Source organism: Primulina tabacum, chromosome 3 (assembly GCF_025594145.1).
Source record: "Primulina tabacum isolate GXHZ01 chromosome 3, ASM2559414v2, whole genome shotgun sequence".
Classification (NCBI taxonomy): Eukaryota; Viridiplantae; Streptophyta; class Magnoliopsida; order Lamiales; family Gesneriaceae; genus Primulina; species Primulina tabacum.
In genome coordinates, this window is record NC_134552.1 from 10,703,802 (window position 1) to 10,720,160 (window position 16,359).

The 16,359-nt window shown below is 36.3% G+C and overlaps 3 protein-coding genes across 4 annotated transcripts; all 3 read right to left on the reverse strand.

Moving 5' to 3' along the window:
* Positions 1-613: 613 nt before the first annotated feature.
* On the reverse strand, positions 614-5,466 carry LOC142540192 (uncharacterized). Of its 2 annotated transcripts, none has more exons than XM_075646165.1 (8): positions 5,240-5,466; positions 4,706-4,885; positions 4,338-4,607; positions 3,438-3,472; positions 3,214-3,351; positions 2,628-2,772; positions 1,868-2,526; positions 614-1,643 (listed from the first exon to the last, which is right to left on the reverse strand). In XM_075646165.1, exons 1-8 carry the CDS (start codon positions 5,328-5,330, stop codon positions 912-914), a joined length of 2,250 nt encoding a protein of 749 aa, XP_075502280.1. In that variant the 5' UTR covers positions 5,331-5,466; the 3' UTR covers positions 614-911. The 2 variants fall into 2 exon arrangements, with proteins under 2 accessions (XP_075502280.1, XP_075502281.1); XM_075646166.1 differs by having other exon boundaries at positions 2,628-2,765; positions 3,210-3,351.
* A 1,031-nt stretch (positions 5,467-6,497) lies between these two features.
* Positions 6,498-9,968, reverse strand: LOC142540193 (putative pentatricopeptide repeat-containing protein At5g09950). The gene has a single exon (XM_075646167.1). It carries the CDS (start codon positions 9,784-9,786, stop codon positions 6,577-6,579), a length of 3,210 nt encoding a protein of 1,069 aa, XP_075502282.1. The 5' UTR covers positions 9,787-9,968; the 3' UTR covers positions 6,498-6,576.
* Positions 9,969-13,337: 3,369 nt separating this feature from the next.
* Positions 13,338-15,839, reverse strand: LOC142540194 (large ribosomal subunit protein uL4z-like). Its single transcript, XM_075646169.1, has 2 exons — positions 14,672-15,839; positions 13,338-13,628 (listed from the first exon to the last, which is right to left on the reverse strand). The coding sequence occupies exons 1-2, from the start codon at positions 15,779-15,781 to the stop codon at positions 13,515-13,517; spliced, it is 1,224 nt and encodes a 407-aa protein (XP_075502284.1). The 5' UTR covers positions 15,782-15,839; the 3' UTR covers positions 13,338-13,514.
* Between the last annotated feature and the right edge of the window lie 520 nt (positions 15,840-16,359).

The window sequence follows — 16,359 nt, forward strand, 5'->3', positions numbered from 1 at the left end:
AATTTATAAGATTTGAAATGGTTTCAAACTTAAGTAAAACGAGCTCACAGGCATTTAGAGGCGCAACAGGGTAAAAGCGTTGGAAATTCTTGTGATCCCAGGAGAAATGCACAGACTTCGTAAATTCCAAACAGAGAAACAATATAATTTTATGAGTAATATGTTGACAGATTCAAGTTTTGCCCACTGAAAATCTGAGTAATGCTCTGGCACATGAATCTTAATAGTTTCTTTACTTGCATATATTAGGAGTATTTCTTTCCGTGGACCTCCTATATTTTCAGGAATTCATCTTATGGATAAAACATTTTTTAAGGTAGTGTTCGTAATATTTTAAAAAATACATTTTTAAAAAAACACTCCCTGAGAATAGCATAGATAAAGTCAGGTATAACATATCGATTTTTGTTTGCAATAGTAGCTAAAAATTATTTTTCATCTTTCAAAAGAATTTTTTTTAAAAAAAAGCCAATTCATAAGACACAAAAGTGGAGCTACTTTCAAACGCAATTCATATGGTTCATAAGATTTAACTCATTTTGTTTCTTGTATTCTTTACGGGATTGGTGAGCAGTCGAGATCTTTCGATAAAATGGTGTTTCATGCATGAAGATGACACTTTGAACATGATTTTCTAGATGAGGATAATTTGTTTACATATGCATAACAAAGCATGATGGCCATCAATTACAGTTCACAAGATGGCATTAAAAGTAGATATTGTGAAATAACATCGAACAGTCAATTTCATGTTATTGATTTTTGCAAGAATCATTAGTACTTATCGTACCCTAAGGAATAATCCAGCTGACTTCAATTATTAGCTGTTGTGTTCGACCGAAGGCAATAGAAAAGCTGTTATGTCTGCATCCATGACGGCAGATTCCTTAGATGCATGAACTAATTCATTATCACAGAAACCATTCTTGGGAGCAAATGGGGATCTGGGAACTGCAGGACTCAGTGGCAGTTTTAGGTGAGATTGAAGCATAATCCGATATTTCCTTTAAAATTTCAGCCATTGAGCTAGGTATATAGGGATTTACATCTAGAGTAAGTCCTTTTAACATCTCTCCTGGATCTTTAGCATGATGATTTTCCTTGTCACCAATATTGCAAGTTTGATGTGGTTTATTCTCGGGGTGATTCTGCTCGACCCTTACACCTTCACCCACTCTCCAACCAATACAACCTGAAGGATTGATACCTTCAACTAGAGGGATTTTGACACCCTCAAATTCCATATTTTTATTCGCATTGAAGCCAGTTTCATTATTCAAGCCAGCTAAATTCCCATTGACAACTGCACCTGAACCTGCACCAGCATCAACAGCTTGTTTCTGTGCTTCCGAGCAACTTTCACCCGTTTTATAATCTTTACCTTTAATAGACCAGATAGGAGAATCTTTTTCATCCGTCAGAACACAAGTATGGAAGGATGTTGTAATCACGGCTTTTGGAGAATTAGGCTTAATATTTGCCCCAGCACTAACTGTTCTAGCTGTTGAAGTCTTGTAACTTTTCAGCTTGATGTTTGAGCCTCGATTTGGACTGCAGGCAGCAGATCCGCTCTTGGGAATCACAGTATGCAAGCTAGATGGAGATTGCAATGTTCTTTTAGGGGTACAAACTGATGATTTCACCTGCAAAGGGAAGATAAATTGGACTCCCAACATTGCCAAGAAATAGGAACTTTAGAAATAAATTCTATTTTTTTGCAAATGTATATTAGATGCACTTTCACAAATCACTTTAACAATTCCTGTTTTAAACGAATGTTTGAGTTCATTTTCATTCATAAGCACAAGAATCATCCATTGTTGAGGATTTACAATTAAAAAGTAATAAGAGAGAGACTGATACTAACCCCGTCGAAGTACCCAATTTTAGGGGATGGCATTCGTAATCCTGATGGTTTCACAGGAGCCTGAAGGGCACTCACACGCGCTGAGGATTTTGTTGAACTGTTAACAGGCTGACCAAGCTCATGATTTCCTTGTCCATCTGCTAGTTGATTAGCAGAATGATTCCTTGGATCTCGAAGAATAGTGTCACTGCTTAACGATCTACAAGAATCCATCTCTAGACTGGTCCTTGAGTTACTAGATCTTTGGTTAATTACGGAACAAGAAGATGATACTGAAGACCATTCACTGATTGAACTAGCTGGTGAGACACCAGAGGAAATCTTAGTTGGCTTCACATAAGCCGAAAGAGTAGATGGTGATGGTTTGTTTCTCAATGTCCCTCTAGATGGAACTTTGGGGATAGGACTGGATGAAGCTGAAAAGGAGCTGCTGCTCTTGACTGGATTTCTTCTCACTGCCGCTAGTGAAGATTTTGCAGGGGCATTGGAGGACATACTATGGTAACTATTACTTGAAGTGTGGGACCTTGTAGATTGCACCCTGCTGGTAATCGAAGAACGCAATGAAGATGATTTGGATATCAATGCAGGCTTTGGCAAAGGCCTTTGAGAACCATTTAAGATGGAAGGTTTTGGTGGGTGAGCCGCCTTCTCTGAAACTGTCAATATCAAGATGATTACTAACGTAAACACTATTAATCGATTTAATTATATATTAATCATGTTCCAAAAGTAAATGACTTCTGTTCATTTCCGGTACCAAGTTTTGAGCTTCCACATTCGGATTTGGCACGATTTCTCCCCAATGTATCCTGCTTTATCGCTTCTGTCGAATCCAAAATTGACCTGCTGACAGCCTTGGGTGGCTTAGGTAATGAATTTGATTCACCATTTTTAGCTGTAGACTTCATCGATTAAAGAAACTGTTGGTGTCAGTCATGAATGAGAACAAGTTCTGTTGTCTATGAAATTAATAAAATAATAATAGTAACATTTCAACCATCTCAATAAAAGATGGGGAAATTAAATAAATGAAGGCGATAGATCCGAAAGAACACAAAATTTTCAACATAATTGGCATCTCAGGTCTAATTACACAATGACGAAGCAAAATATCATCATGTTATTTGGAACATGAGAAGCAATTGTCAAAACAATATTCTTTTATAGTATATCAAAATAAGGATAAGCAAAAATAGGTTTCAAATATAAACTTGTCAGTTATGTTCATATTAGTTTGTGATCATGGGATGGTGGACTGGTAGCACCCAAAGTTCATTTCTTTGATTCGACATAATTTTAGATCAGATGTTTCAATGCAATCAAGTTTCAAGTCAAAAACTTACCTGTGCCACCTGTGAATGACCACCATCCTGCTTGACAGCTTTCGCAGACCCTAACTTTAACATATTCTGTTTTGGCTGACTTTTTGAGAGCCTAGTAGTTTGCAGACCACTGTTTTTCTTTGAAGTTGGTTCTGGATTCTGTTGCATTGCCATAGTACCCAATCATCAGAACCGGAATAGCTATTGTCAATAGATATCTTTTCAGACTGAAATACCAGGCTCACCTTAGTTTCAGAAGCAAGGTTGTCCTTTTGCAGAGCTGTTTATCGTAATTGTAGCAGTTCAAAAATATTTTAACATGCGAGATAAACAAGAAGACCACCAGTAGGTTGCATGAAATTATATTAGTTGAAGAATAATTTAATAAGCAAGGTAGGTTCACACATGATAAACATTAAGCAAAACTGGTCAACTGCAGTTCTAAAAGAATGTAAATAGTTTCCTTCAGACAAAAACCAAGGAATGGCAAAATTTCAAAGTTATGGAAACCAATATTGAGTTGGGACTTGGGACACAAATCAGTAAAATGTGCACTTCAGGCAACACGTATTTTTTCACCACGACTTTGATCTAAGCCTCCAAAACGTGTATTTCCTAGTTTAGTGCATTGATCTAAACATCTGGACAAATGAACTAAACTAGGAAATACACATTTTTTCTATTTTTTAAAAATAAAAATGTATTATATAACCTCGGCTCCTGCATGTCCATGGTATGTTCGTAAAAGAAACTTAAATTACCAATATTATTTAAAATAATAGCTCATGACAAAACTAAACATAGCACCACGTAAACATATTGAATTTAATATTGTACTCTCTCTAACAGTGTCTACCTATAGGATTCAAAATCTTGCACATACTTGGTGTGTAAACCTCCAAAACTAAACAGCAATAGCGGAAACTAAAAGAGATGCCATACTCATAATAAGTGACATAAAAGATACTAGTCCTAAAGTTAGTTTCTCCCAACTGATTAATTAACTTAAAGACAACCAATCATTAAAGTGCATATCATTACAGGAAAATCCGAAACATCCCAATCAAGCACCTAGTGATCCGAAGAAAAATCCTTATAATACAGAAGGATATTAAAAAACTAAGATTATATAACTGTAAACTCACATGAAATGGCAGTGCTATCTGTCTCCATAGTTTCTATCTTCATGCTAGAGTTCGTTGAGTTGGACGTCTTTTTATTGGATCTCTGGATTGAAGCTCTAATGTCACCAAACAACTCATTTTCGAGACTATCTACAGTCAAAAGATCAGTTTCAAAAGAGGATATGGATTCATTTGACCCTGAAATATCTTCTTCAATTCTAGTCAATAATTGATTCTCTCTTTTTTCTGGTCCTTTGAGCATGGTGGATAATTCTTCTGGATCTAGAACACCTAAACATTGCAAAATATCTTAGCTGCAAGACTGCAAGTAGTGGATCGGACAGTTCCACAAACATTATTCACTTGAGCTTCAGTTGACAACTTAGTACCTGCACTAGTAAAGAAGGCACTGTCCCAGGCTAGACTTTTACGCAAGTTATACTTCCCTTTCCTGGGGATTATTTCGGGTTCCATTGTTTCATGAAGTATGGGAAATTGCTCGATGGCACAATAAGTGCCAGGTCTTTCTTCAGCACTTGCATCTCCTGGCAAATTACGAGAGTCGTGTTCTGTCAAAAAAAAAAAACACTATGTACCATTAGCAAACTGAGAAATAATCACTGATATCTTTATATGGCAGGGCCTACACATGATATTAATAGGTCATCGATACTGAATTCAGCAACAAAAAAACACTTTGTTCAGCCATATGACGAGGTAATCGTACTTCAATACGGTAAAACTACATACCCGTGAAAAAAAAAAACTAAATAGTCCAATTCCAAACACATTTGTGGGATCCTAGTACCGTGTACTTTTACATACACAACCCAGGACGTACAACCAACACACACGTGGACGATCATCAACTTCACCGTCCCAATAAAAAGAAACATAAAAATTGCAGGAATCACGAAAAATACCTGAAAACTGAAAATCGTTTTGAGAAGAAAGATCGACGAGACTGATGTCTATGGCTTCGAAATCAGGATTCTCAGGCAAATCCATCTCCATTTTCGAAATAGATCAGAAACTACAAATCCTAGTACTGCGATCGTTAACTCGTAGGGTTTGATAGGAGAGTACAATGGGAAAAAGTACAAGTAGATTGAAGCCAGAGCGCAAAGGGGAAATTTTTTGAACTGCCTAACAGGCGGTTTTTCTGAATTATAAATTTAGAAGGTTTTATATATATTATTATAATATTTTTAAAAATATATATATATTATTATCACAAAACTTTAATTATATAAAAATAATAATCTAAATTATAAAAAAACATAAATTTTTATATAAAAAATATTATTTTAACCAACTCGATTTATCTCAGTATAAGTATCAAAAAGAGACTTAATCATTATTATAATATTTCATATTTCCTTATATAATTAAATTCCAAGACTTTAATCTAAAAATATAACTATATGAAACTAATTATATTTTAATTTTAAAATATTCGTCTGAATTGCGGAAGCATGGTCATTGAAATTGGAATAAATATCAAGCATAATTTTTTTAAAAAAAATAATTAATTAAAATGAAACAATTTTAATTTTTTTCATTGCTTGGCTGATAATAATTACAATTATCTACAAATAAAATAAATCATAATAAGAATTAATATGAAAATTATATCTACAGTATATTATTAATATTATTGGTAGAGTTAAATTTTAGTGAGGCTCAAATTGGTTGAGCCAAAGCCCAAGAAGCATGTAGAAAGCTACAAGATCTGATAAAGAATTCACCAATTCAGATGTTTGAATAAATAAGATGTCTTACTATGGTAGAGACCGTATGGGAGTTCAAAAATTGTTCAAAATCTGAAGAAAAAGAAGACATAGAAACAAATAATACAACTCAATTGTTTGTTTTAATGCATATTAGTTTAGAAAATCATGAAGAACTATCAAATTTAATATGTATTTCGCTTGAATTTTTAGTTGGATTTTTAGTATTTTTTTCACTCAAATTGGTGTTTGAAACACGTGACACGTCCGTAGCTACAAAAATTGTGCAAACAAATTTGACATGTTTGGTGAAACCGGAAATATGCCATCAGAGACGAGCAAATTATGGGCATTATTTATCATATGAGTCGTGTAACATGAAATTAATGTCAAATAAATAATATTCGATGAGTTTAGTGGACGATAATCATATTTAACAAGATGCATAACTAAAATACAAAATAAGCAAACTTAATTGCAATTTTCCTTAAAATTACCATAGTGATGCATTCTGTGTTGGACAAGAAAAATTACCAATAATCATTACACGAACATTTACCATCCAAGAAATGATGAAATCTGTTAGAATCCCGCAACACTATCTGCCTACCGACAATCTCAGATATGTATTTAAACGCAGAGTGACAGTCCCCACAGACTCTCAGATTTTTCATTATCCTTATCGGCAGTTCAGATTTCCTTGTAAGAACAAAAGCAACTGCAAGCCTCTCACTGTGATAGCTCAAGACTTCTTCCTTGTTCTCCATTTCAAGGTCATATAATGCGAATCTTGTCTCCGGAACGTACCCCATTTCCCTCATTTTCCAATGCAATTCTGCAAGTTTTTTGTATATGGATTCTGTATCAGGATGTGATTTATAACCAGATACAAAGACATGTACCGAGTCTTTCATGGTGACCCAACTGCACCCGGCTTCTTTCCTTGCTTCGGCATCCCTCATTGCAAGTCGGGCTTCTGTAACGTGCTCCCAATCTCCACCTGAGGCATACATATTAGCCAGGAGGACATAATTAACCGCGTTTTGAGGTTCCAACTCAATGATCATTTTGGCAGCCCTCTCACCTAAATCCATCAGGCGGCCATTAGCTCGACTACATGCTCCAAGAACGGTTCTCCAGATAAGGGCATTCGGGATTACAGGTATTCGAGCCATGAAGTCTTCTAACTTGTCAAATTCAGCGGCTCTGCTAAGGAGATCCACCATACACGAGAAGTGCTCCATTCTTGGTGTCAGGCCGTATACATTGGTCATGGATTCAAAGTGTTCGTATCCTTGACTGACCAATCCTACATGACTACAAGCCGATAAGACCCCAACATAGGTAACGTGATCGGGTTGCTGGTTTTCAAGTTTCATCTGTGTGAACATCTCCAAAGCTTTGTGTCCATCACCATGTCGAGCATAGCTGGATATCATGGAGTTCCAAGAGTATATGTTCCGATGAGGCATTAAATTGAAAACCCTTGAAGCATACTCTATCCTTCCACATTTTGCATACATGTCTATCAAAGCACTACCGATAACCACATCAGCATCCAAACAAGCTCTAGTTGAACAAGCATGAACTTCCATGCCGTGTACCAAAGTTGCAAGAGAAGCACAAGCACTGAGAACAGTGGCAAAGGTGTAACAGTCTAGTCTTTGACCACTATGCAGCATAAACCATACGGCATCCATGGCTTTAACCAAATGCTCATTATGTATGTATCCGGAGATAATGGAATTCCAACTCACATCGTCCCTTTCAGACATTCTTGCAAATATAGTCTCACAATCATTCATCTCTCCACACTTGCCATAGCAAGCTAGAAGTGAGTTCTGAATGGCACTATCACTCATGAGCTGGAATTTTAACACCAGCGAATGAATTTGATGTGCAAGTTCAACATGAGAAAGAGACGCTGCTGCTGTGAGGATGTTTATAAAAGTGATATTATTTAGATTCACTCCAGCTCGCATCATCTCTATGAAATAATTTATGGCTTCAATAACGGACGTCTCAGAATCACTAAATGCCCTGATGACAGAATTCCATGATACATTGTCATGTTCAGGCATGAAGTGAAACACTTTCCTGGATTCAGTAATACGTCTAGTATCAGCATATAGGGAAAGAAGAGAATTGGATACTGAAACATCACAATCGAGTCCCAACTTGACCCCTTCGCAATGTATTTGCTCTCCCATCCTGATCCAGCCTATACTGCCACAAGAACTCAAAGAGCTGATCAGTGTGAAATTTGAAGGCATTAGTCCTACTCTCTTCATGGCGCAAAAACTCAACACCGCATCTTCGAAATACTCATTTTGGTCAAGAGCGGAGATAATGGAACTCCATGACACCAAATCTTTATCCAACATCAACCTGAAAACAGCACAAGCATCTTCTATTGAACCACATTTAGCATACATATTAATCAAACTGTTCCCAACAGCAATCCTGTCATCAAGTATTCCTGTTCGTGTGATATACCCATGGACCTCTTTTCCTTTCTTTTTCACATCTTGCAAACACGAGAACTCACCAATGGCGCTCAAAAGATTCCCATAAGTATCAAGGTTCAATCTAACAAGGCGCTTCATCTCCATGAAAAGCTCAACTGCTTCTTCACCATGCTTGAGCTTCACCAATCCAACCATCAATCCATTTACCGACACTGCATTTCTCGTACCCATATGCTGAAATATATCCTTTGCAGTTTCAATTAAACCAAACCTCGCAAATAAATTCACCAAAGCACTACCAACATACAGATCTCGTACAAACCCAGACATCTCAATTTTTGCCAGCAGTTGCTTGAGCAGTAATAAACCATTATCAACACATGCACATTCAGCTGCAGCAGATATTAGACTAGCAAATGTATACTCGCTAGGCCTAAAACCAAGCCCAACATGTTCCATTTGCATACCAGAGAAAAACCCAACAGCCAAATTTGCATCTCCCCTCTGAGAGTAAACCGAGATGATAGAATTCCACGAAATTGAATTCTTACAATCTATCTCATCAAAAACATGCCGAGCATAGTCGGAACCAACAGAACCAATAAAACAACTCCCATACATCGAGATCAGAACATTGCAGACAACCACATCAACCGAATACGGAGTTTTCAAAATTAGACCATGAATCTGCAACCCATATCTCGATCCATCAGTCCCTAACATCTGGCACGCCCTTATTACACTCCCAATAGCATAATGATTGGCGATAAACCCTTCAGACAACATCCTTCCAAAAAGAGCAATTGCACTTGCAGGCATATCATTGTGAGAGCACCCAGAAATCAAACAAGCCCAAGTGACCGTATTCTTTTCAGACATTTCATCGAACACATTGTTAGCAGAGACTAAATCGGCATTCCAGGCATAAAAATTGATGAGATTATTGGCCGTAAACAAGTCGTTGACGTACCCATATTTTATTACTTCTGAATGGAACTGCTCAGCTTCAAAATGGGAGCAGGATAATCGGAATCTTTCAATCAAAGACTCATACTTTTCAGAAAAAGATACTCCCAAAGAAGATTGGGGAAGTTGATTGTGATTGTCAGTATCAAATTGCGTTTGTTTTTGTTGGTAAGATACAGTAAGAGTGTTCTGAAGTGGGATTGAGCTAGAGGACAGAGACGCTCTGGTGAGTGAACTGAAAGTTGTGTTGAGGTATTTGCACAGCAGACTGCGCATCGATGATACAACGTTGTTGGGAGAAAACATTGCGCACGGATTATCTCCTCCTTCCTCATAGTTCTTTCGCGCGTATTTCAGGTTTGAACCATCAAAATTATGAGTACCAAGAAAATTGCCAATATAGCAAAAAAATTATGTTCAACTAAACATCGGTACCTAACACTGCAGTAACAATTGAAAAGATAACATGAAAAACTGTGATTATATATGTAATAAAAAAAAAAACTGTGATTATATATAATAATCGACAAGAAGGTTTTAATTTTGTCGTGTACATGTATGTATATAACCAAGAAGAAACCTTCGGGAACAAAATTTAATAATAGTTTTAATTTATATATAATATATATATTATGACCAAAATGACAAAATAAAATATGCATTATGACCAAAAAAATTGTTATTTTTGTTGGATATTTAAAGGATTTTATGGGGCTTTAAGTGAATTTTTTTTTATATTAACTACTTCGTAGCTAAGTCATATTGCTTTATTTTCATATTCTATACGCACGTTTATTACTTTTGGATCTACACTCTCAATTTAGTTATAATAATAACAATACTACAAAATGGAGCTAGTCCAACTTTGATTCCGGAAACAGTATTTCCAGCCATTTAAAGAAACTCGAACTTGAATATGATATTATCAATTCAATTTGGTAAATTTGAACATGGAATCGACAGTTCAATTTCATGGTGATTCTATTATTTCTATACTTCATAATGAATGAAAAAACGACCAAAACGAATGAATTATTATGATAATAATTCATTATAAAAAGATAAATATATAAGTTAAAATCTTATTCAACACACATGAACATGATAATCAATATGCGGAAATAGATCGAGTATTACCTCCGGCCATTGAAAATTTGTTGAAGCTTTCTGATTTCCTTTCGATTGAAGCCTTCTAAACACTTCAACACTCCTTTAGATAGTGTATTTTCTGTATGAGATTGTGTGTTTAGGGACCTCAATGCCTTCGGTATTTATAGGCACACTCATACCATCACCGAGTGTTTTGGGAGCTCGAGATTCAAATCAAATTTGTATACGCATCTCAATTTTCAAAATTTGAGGCTGCCGTGTACAAATTTTCCACACGTTTATTTTACGGGTCACAATTTTTTACAGATCAAAATATTCCCTACCAGAGGATGAAATGGTGACCTTGACCAGAGATGGGTAAGCAACATCTAATCCATTTCATGCATTGGAATCATCATGTGCTGAGCTTGTGACTGTAAATCACAAAACAAAACCTGCTGAAATACAAATTTCTAAAAAAAAGCTTATATTTAATAATGAATTATGTGGGAGTTTTCAACATTTGATTTCAGAAGTGGAGTACAACTAGGGAAGAGATATTCCTATAATCTATCCAGCAGCCAAGTCCTCAATATAATGAGCCAAAAATGACCGAACTAACTTGATTCAATCAAAAGAAAAAAACGATGCTATATGGAACACAATAGGGAAGTGATACCCATCTAATCAATCCAGCAGACACGTTTTTAAACCATCGGTTTCGACAAATATAGCTCTTGGGATTGAGCCACACCAAATTAGAGCAACATAAAATGCAATGGAGATCAGAATATATTGGCAGCAAACAAATGAAAAAAACACATTAATGTCTCCACATTATGTACTGGCTTCCTACATCAAGGTGAAATGTGTAGAAGCATTTTTCCTGAACTTTCTTCAGTGTCACTACTCTAAAAATTTCTAGTTTGAAAGTACAAGAATACATCTTCATGATTTGTAAGTCGCAAATTCAACTTCATTCCTTACATTATCGATTACTTTAATTGACCCGACAAGAAAAAACCAATTTAAAGCACTTATGAACTTTCTCCAAAAAGTGCTCATATCTCATGTTTCAACAACAGATAATTGTTTGGTCAATTCCATCAATCAGATGATGAAGTGTTTAAAAAGCTCCTAGACAAAATACTTACATGCACGAGTAACACATACATAATAAATAACTTGATATACAAGTACAGGACATAGTAATCAGACACAGTGATACTGGCTACAAAGCGACACCGATAGGCATAAAGTGTACCTGAAAGTGACCATAATTTATGCCTTGTGAGAATGAACCCTGGTTGACAATCCGTAAAATTAACAGAAATAGCAATTTAATACTGTCCGTCAGCACTCTTAGCAGATCCTTTGGTGTCACCCTGTTGAGGAGCGATAAAAAAATTCCGCAAGTTGTCAGAGAAAAGAATACAAAAAGAAAAACAAGCTGCAGAGGAATTGTATTATTTCACTCAACTCCATCTGCTACACAACCATGAGCACCAAAACAAAAGTAAAAAGGGAAACTATCAGTTGCAGAATGTAATGAAACAATGACTAATTTACTTCGAGCAAAAGAGAGTAAAAAAAAATCAAGAAAACCTATAGACAGAAATAATTACCTCTCTGTACCTAGGCCAGGTACATCTTCAGTGGATCAATGTAATCTTCAAAGCCCAGTGTTGCCATAGCCCACAGCAAATCATCCCCGTTAATTGTCTTTCTTTCTTCTCTTTGGCACTTACTTGCCCTTGAAATTAGACCATCCAAAAATGAGTTAGCTGTGTTTTCATTAACGTAGCTCAGAAGTATACCCACATTCACAGAGAGAACTATGAACATAGATATTCCATCACTGTCACTTGAAAAAGCCACCGAAACAATTCTCTGAATATACTCATACAAAATACTGAGACAAGGACTACATATAATCAGAATAACTACATGTTTTTAGTGAAATCGCAAACAAAAACCTGACAAAATTTCGGGCAATGACATGCTGGTACGCTCCACCATAGACTGATACGCATACTCAAGTTTGTTTGGGGGCAAAAACTTACACATTTGAAAAATTGTCCGTAAAAAATGATTTTTATTTTGTTTTGGGGCAAAACATACACTTTTGAAGAATTGTCCATAAAAAAATGATTTTTTTTCCCTTTTCAATGGAAGGTACAATCGCGCAGCTGAAACTGCCAACTCCCCAAAGATGCACATAAGCTCATTCGCAAAGACAACTACATAGATGATAATTATCAAAGCCCAAGAACCATACTCGCTTGTGACGAAACCGATGAACTCGGAACGCATTCCTGGACAGTTTCTTTTCCATATAAAAAACTATCCAATAAATATAAATCACATTATTTTATTTTAGTTTCATTTTTTGAATTTGTGGTATTTTTATTTTTATTTATTTAATCGTTATGTTCTAAAAACTAGTAAGATATATATTTTTTGTGAAATTGTTATATTATAATTTTATTTATTTAAACACTATGTTGTAAAAATTATTACCAAAAAAACATATGTTACGTGATTTTAAAGACAACTTTTGTTTCCAACTTTCAAGGAACATGTGAATTACACATATCACCAGAGTATTAAACACACACATAATATTATGAAGTAGGGTTTTTTAAAAGCATGGGCAGGAAGTTATATTCACAAAAAAGTTGAATGCAAACTGCCGTGGAAAAATAATTCGGGTGGTGTTATATTTCATTGTGCATCAACGGAAAATATAATAATGTATAAACTGTAAATTCCTCGAAACAAATGTCTAAACCAAAAACTTCCAGAGTACACACATACTACCAAAAAAAAGTTAATGTCATCCCCATCACACTTCATCTGATCGATGTGTTTCAAATCCAAAAACAGTGAACAAAATAAAACGGCAATTTAGGTTCTAAAAGAAATCCGTAATAGAGACAGCTCAATTACTGAGACACACCCAACCACTTCGTAAAGTTTTCAAATTCTGTGTAGTCGCTGTCAGAGATCATCGTCTTGTACCAATTCTTGCTAGCAGATTTGATCGCTGATGCCTCCTCCTATGTAAAGAAAGAAGCGAGAAAAGGGCAACAAAATTAGAAGTCATGGAAGCTAAGAATGAGGATATGGAGAATATTTATACTCTCAGGAAAGGAACGATTGAGGACAATCCTCTATAGTTATGAACATTGTCCATACAAACAGTTTTTAAGTTGAGTTTTGGTAACAAAAAAACTTGAAACAGAAGATGCAATAAAAGCAATTTGGATGGAACAAATAAATGATTAATTACCAATGCATGGAGAACATCTCTGATAATCTTAAAATCATTGTAATAAAATGTTTTAACATATGTATCAACAGTAGGAATTCGTACATAGCATACAAGATTGCAAACTATTGCCAATAGTTTGGCTTTTGGGCATCATGCAACTACGTAAAATATGAATGTCTAAAGACAGACATAAGCATACAACAAACAGAAAACAAAGACACAAGCTTGACAAGCATTTACTATTTCATGAAAATTGAACTACACTAAATCTATTATAATCATGAGTTCCAATCTGATTATTTAAAGCAAAGTCTTTGAATTGATGTACAACTTCCATCATAAACTAAATGACTAGGAAATGTTTGGATTGAAGAAATGATTTCAAATCCTTAATCTAAATCATTCACCCTTTTTTTGAGTCATTTAAATTCATGTCTCAAATCATAATATCAAAGTACAACAAACTTAGGCTAAATTGTTGCAATAAAATATTTATCACCTGTGTACCTAGATTTTAAGAGAGTAATCTGGGAGACTAAGATAACATGAAGTAGACACACACAAATAGCAATCCTACAATTATCGATGCTTTCAAACTAACAAACAAAACTATTGGAACCAGACCTGCAAATGTAGCACAAAACAATACGAACAATCAATTATAACAATCACCCATAAAATTGAGCCACGCAACATTTGACATCATACAAAGAAATTACTGCATAATATCGTTCGACTAGATAACAGAGATCACCAAAAATTAGAATAAAACAAGCAAGTAAAGGAGATGAGGTAAAATCAACAAAGTAAAAGCGGTAAAGGCAGTACCTTTGTGATCTGCTTTCTCTTCTTATCAAGCTTCTCCTGCTTAGCCTTGACACGATCTGCCTCAGCCAAGAGGGCCATCCGCCGAGCAGTCTTTGCATACGGATTAAGCTTCAACATCACGTTCAGATTCTTCAACGGGTTCTTCTTTAAAGTAGCCCTCTTGATGTCCTTTTTGATTGGTTTCACCACAGATTGCACCTCATCAGAGTTGATAATTCTTGCCAAATCAGCATTGATCATCTTAGCCCGAGGTAACACGAAGCCCTTCTTCTTCTCAGATGGTTTATCAAAAGTTCCGTAAACCTCATCCAACTTCTCAAAAGCAGACTTAGTCCAGACAATAAACCTCCCAAGATGACCACCAGGAGCGAGCTTCAGTAGATTTAGACGCGAAACATGTGCAATCTCGACACCTGGGATGTTGCGGAATGCAGTTTTCAGTTTAGCTCCTTCAGTACCATAGACAATAAGAGGACCCTTCCTCGAGATATACCTACGGTTACGCATTTTCCCCTTCCCAGGACGAATAGCGTGGCTCTCCTTGGCCTTCTCAGCATCAGGAAAAGCTCCGATTTGCTTCAGAATTTTGATAGCAGCGTTAGTCTTCTCAACACCTTCAATAGTGTCTGACACAACAAGAGGAAGCTCCGGCACTTCCTCAATCTTGTGCCCTCTCGCCAGCACAAGAGAAGTAACAGCAGAAGCGGCGATCGCGGAAGCGATAGCGTGTCTCTTCTGATTCACATTCACAGCTCTATGCCAGCGGCGCCAGATCTTCGTCGGAGCAAACATCCTTCCACCACGGCACATGTTTCCGAAGGCACCCTGACCAGCCCGATGCGTTCCTCCACCTGGAACGCGGGGAATTCGCGAAACAGCGCGACCGGTTCCCCACGACTCAGCTGAGGTTTGGTGTCCGGCACGTTTCGACACAGCATAAGGCTGGCGTGCGTTATTTGAGATTTGACCGTGAACAAATGTCACAATGTCAGGACGGATCGACGCCTTCATAACGTCGGGAAGTGGCAAGAAATTTCCACCTTCGGTGACCATGTCGTTGTCCAGGGTTTGAACGGTGACGAGCGGGCGAACGGCGGCGGCGGCGGCCATTTTTTGTTTTTCTCGAGGAAAAGCGCGATTCAACTGGAGGGTTTTGGTGAATGAGAGATAGGGTTTCAGTGGAGTGCAGTTTATATTGTTCAAGCTCTTGTTAAATTGGGCTCTTTTAGTCTGATGGGCCGTAACCAAGTTAGTTTTTCAAACAAACATTTGATTAGGCTTTTGGGCTTGAGTTGTTTTTTCGTTCCCTTCGCTGGGCCTTTTTCGAGAAGGATTGGTCGGATATACTAAAGATAGATATTGTTGTTAACGGTATATAATATTTCATGTTAACTAATTATTTAATTTTCATTTTTTTGGGAAAATTGAAGTGAAGATTTACATAATAATTATGGATTTTGTAATGAGATGACATAATGCAAATACTTTTTTGTAATTCGGAATTATCCTAATTAGATTTGGTGTGTATCATTCCTCTCACAACATTGTCCAAGTGGCGTATTCGATCGATCATCCCATCAAATAAAATAATTTTATTTTAATAATAACAATTCATGTTGATGAAAATCACGAGGATAATTGGGAGGTCGGATCTCACCTTGGAAGTTCGGGCTGAACCTTCGGAATCT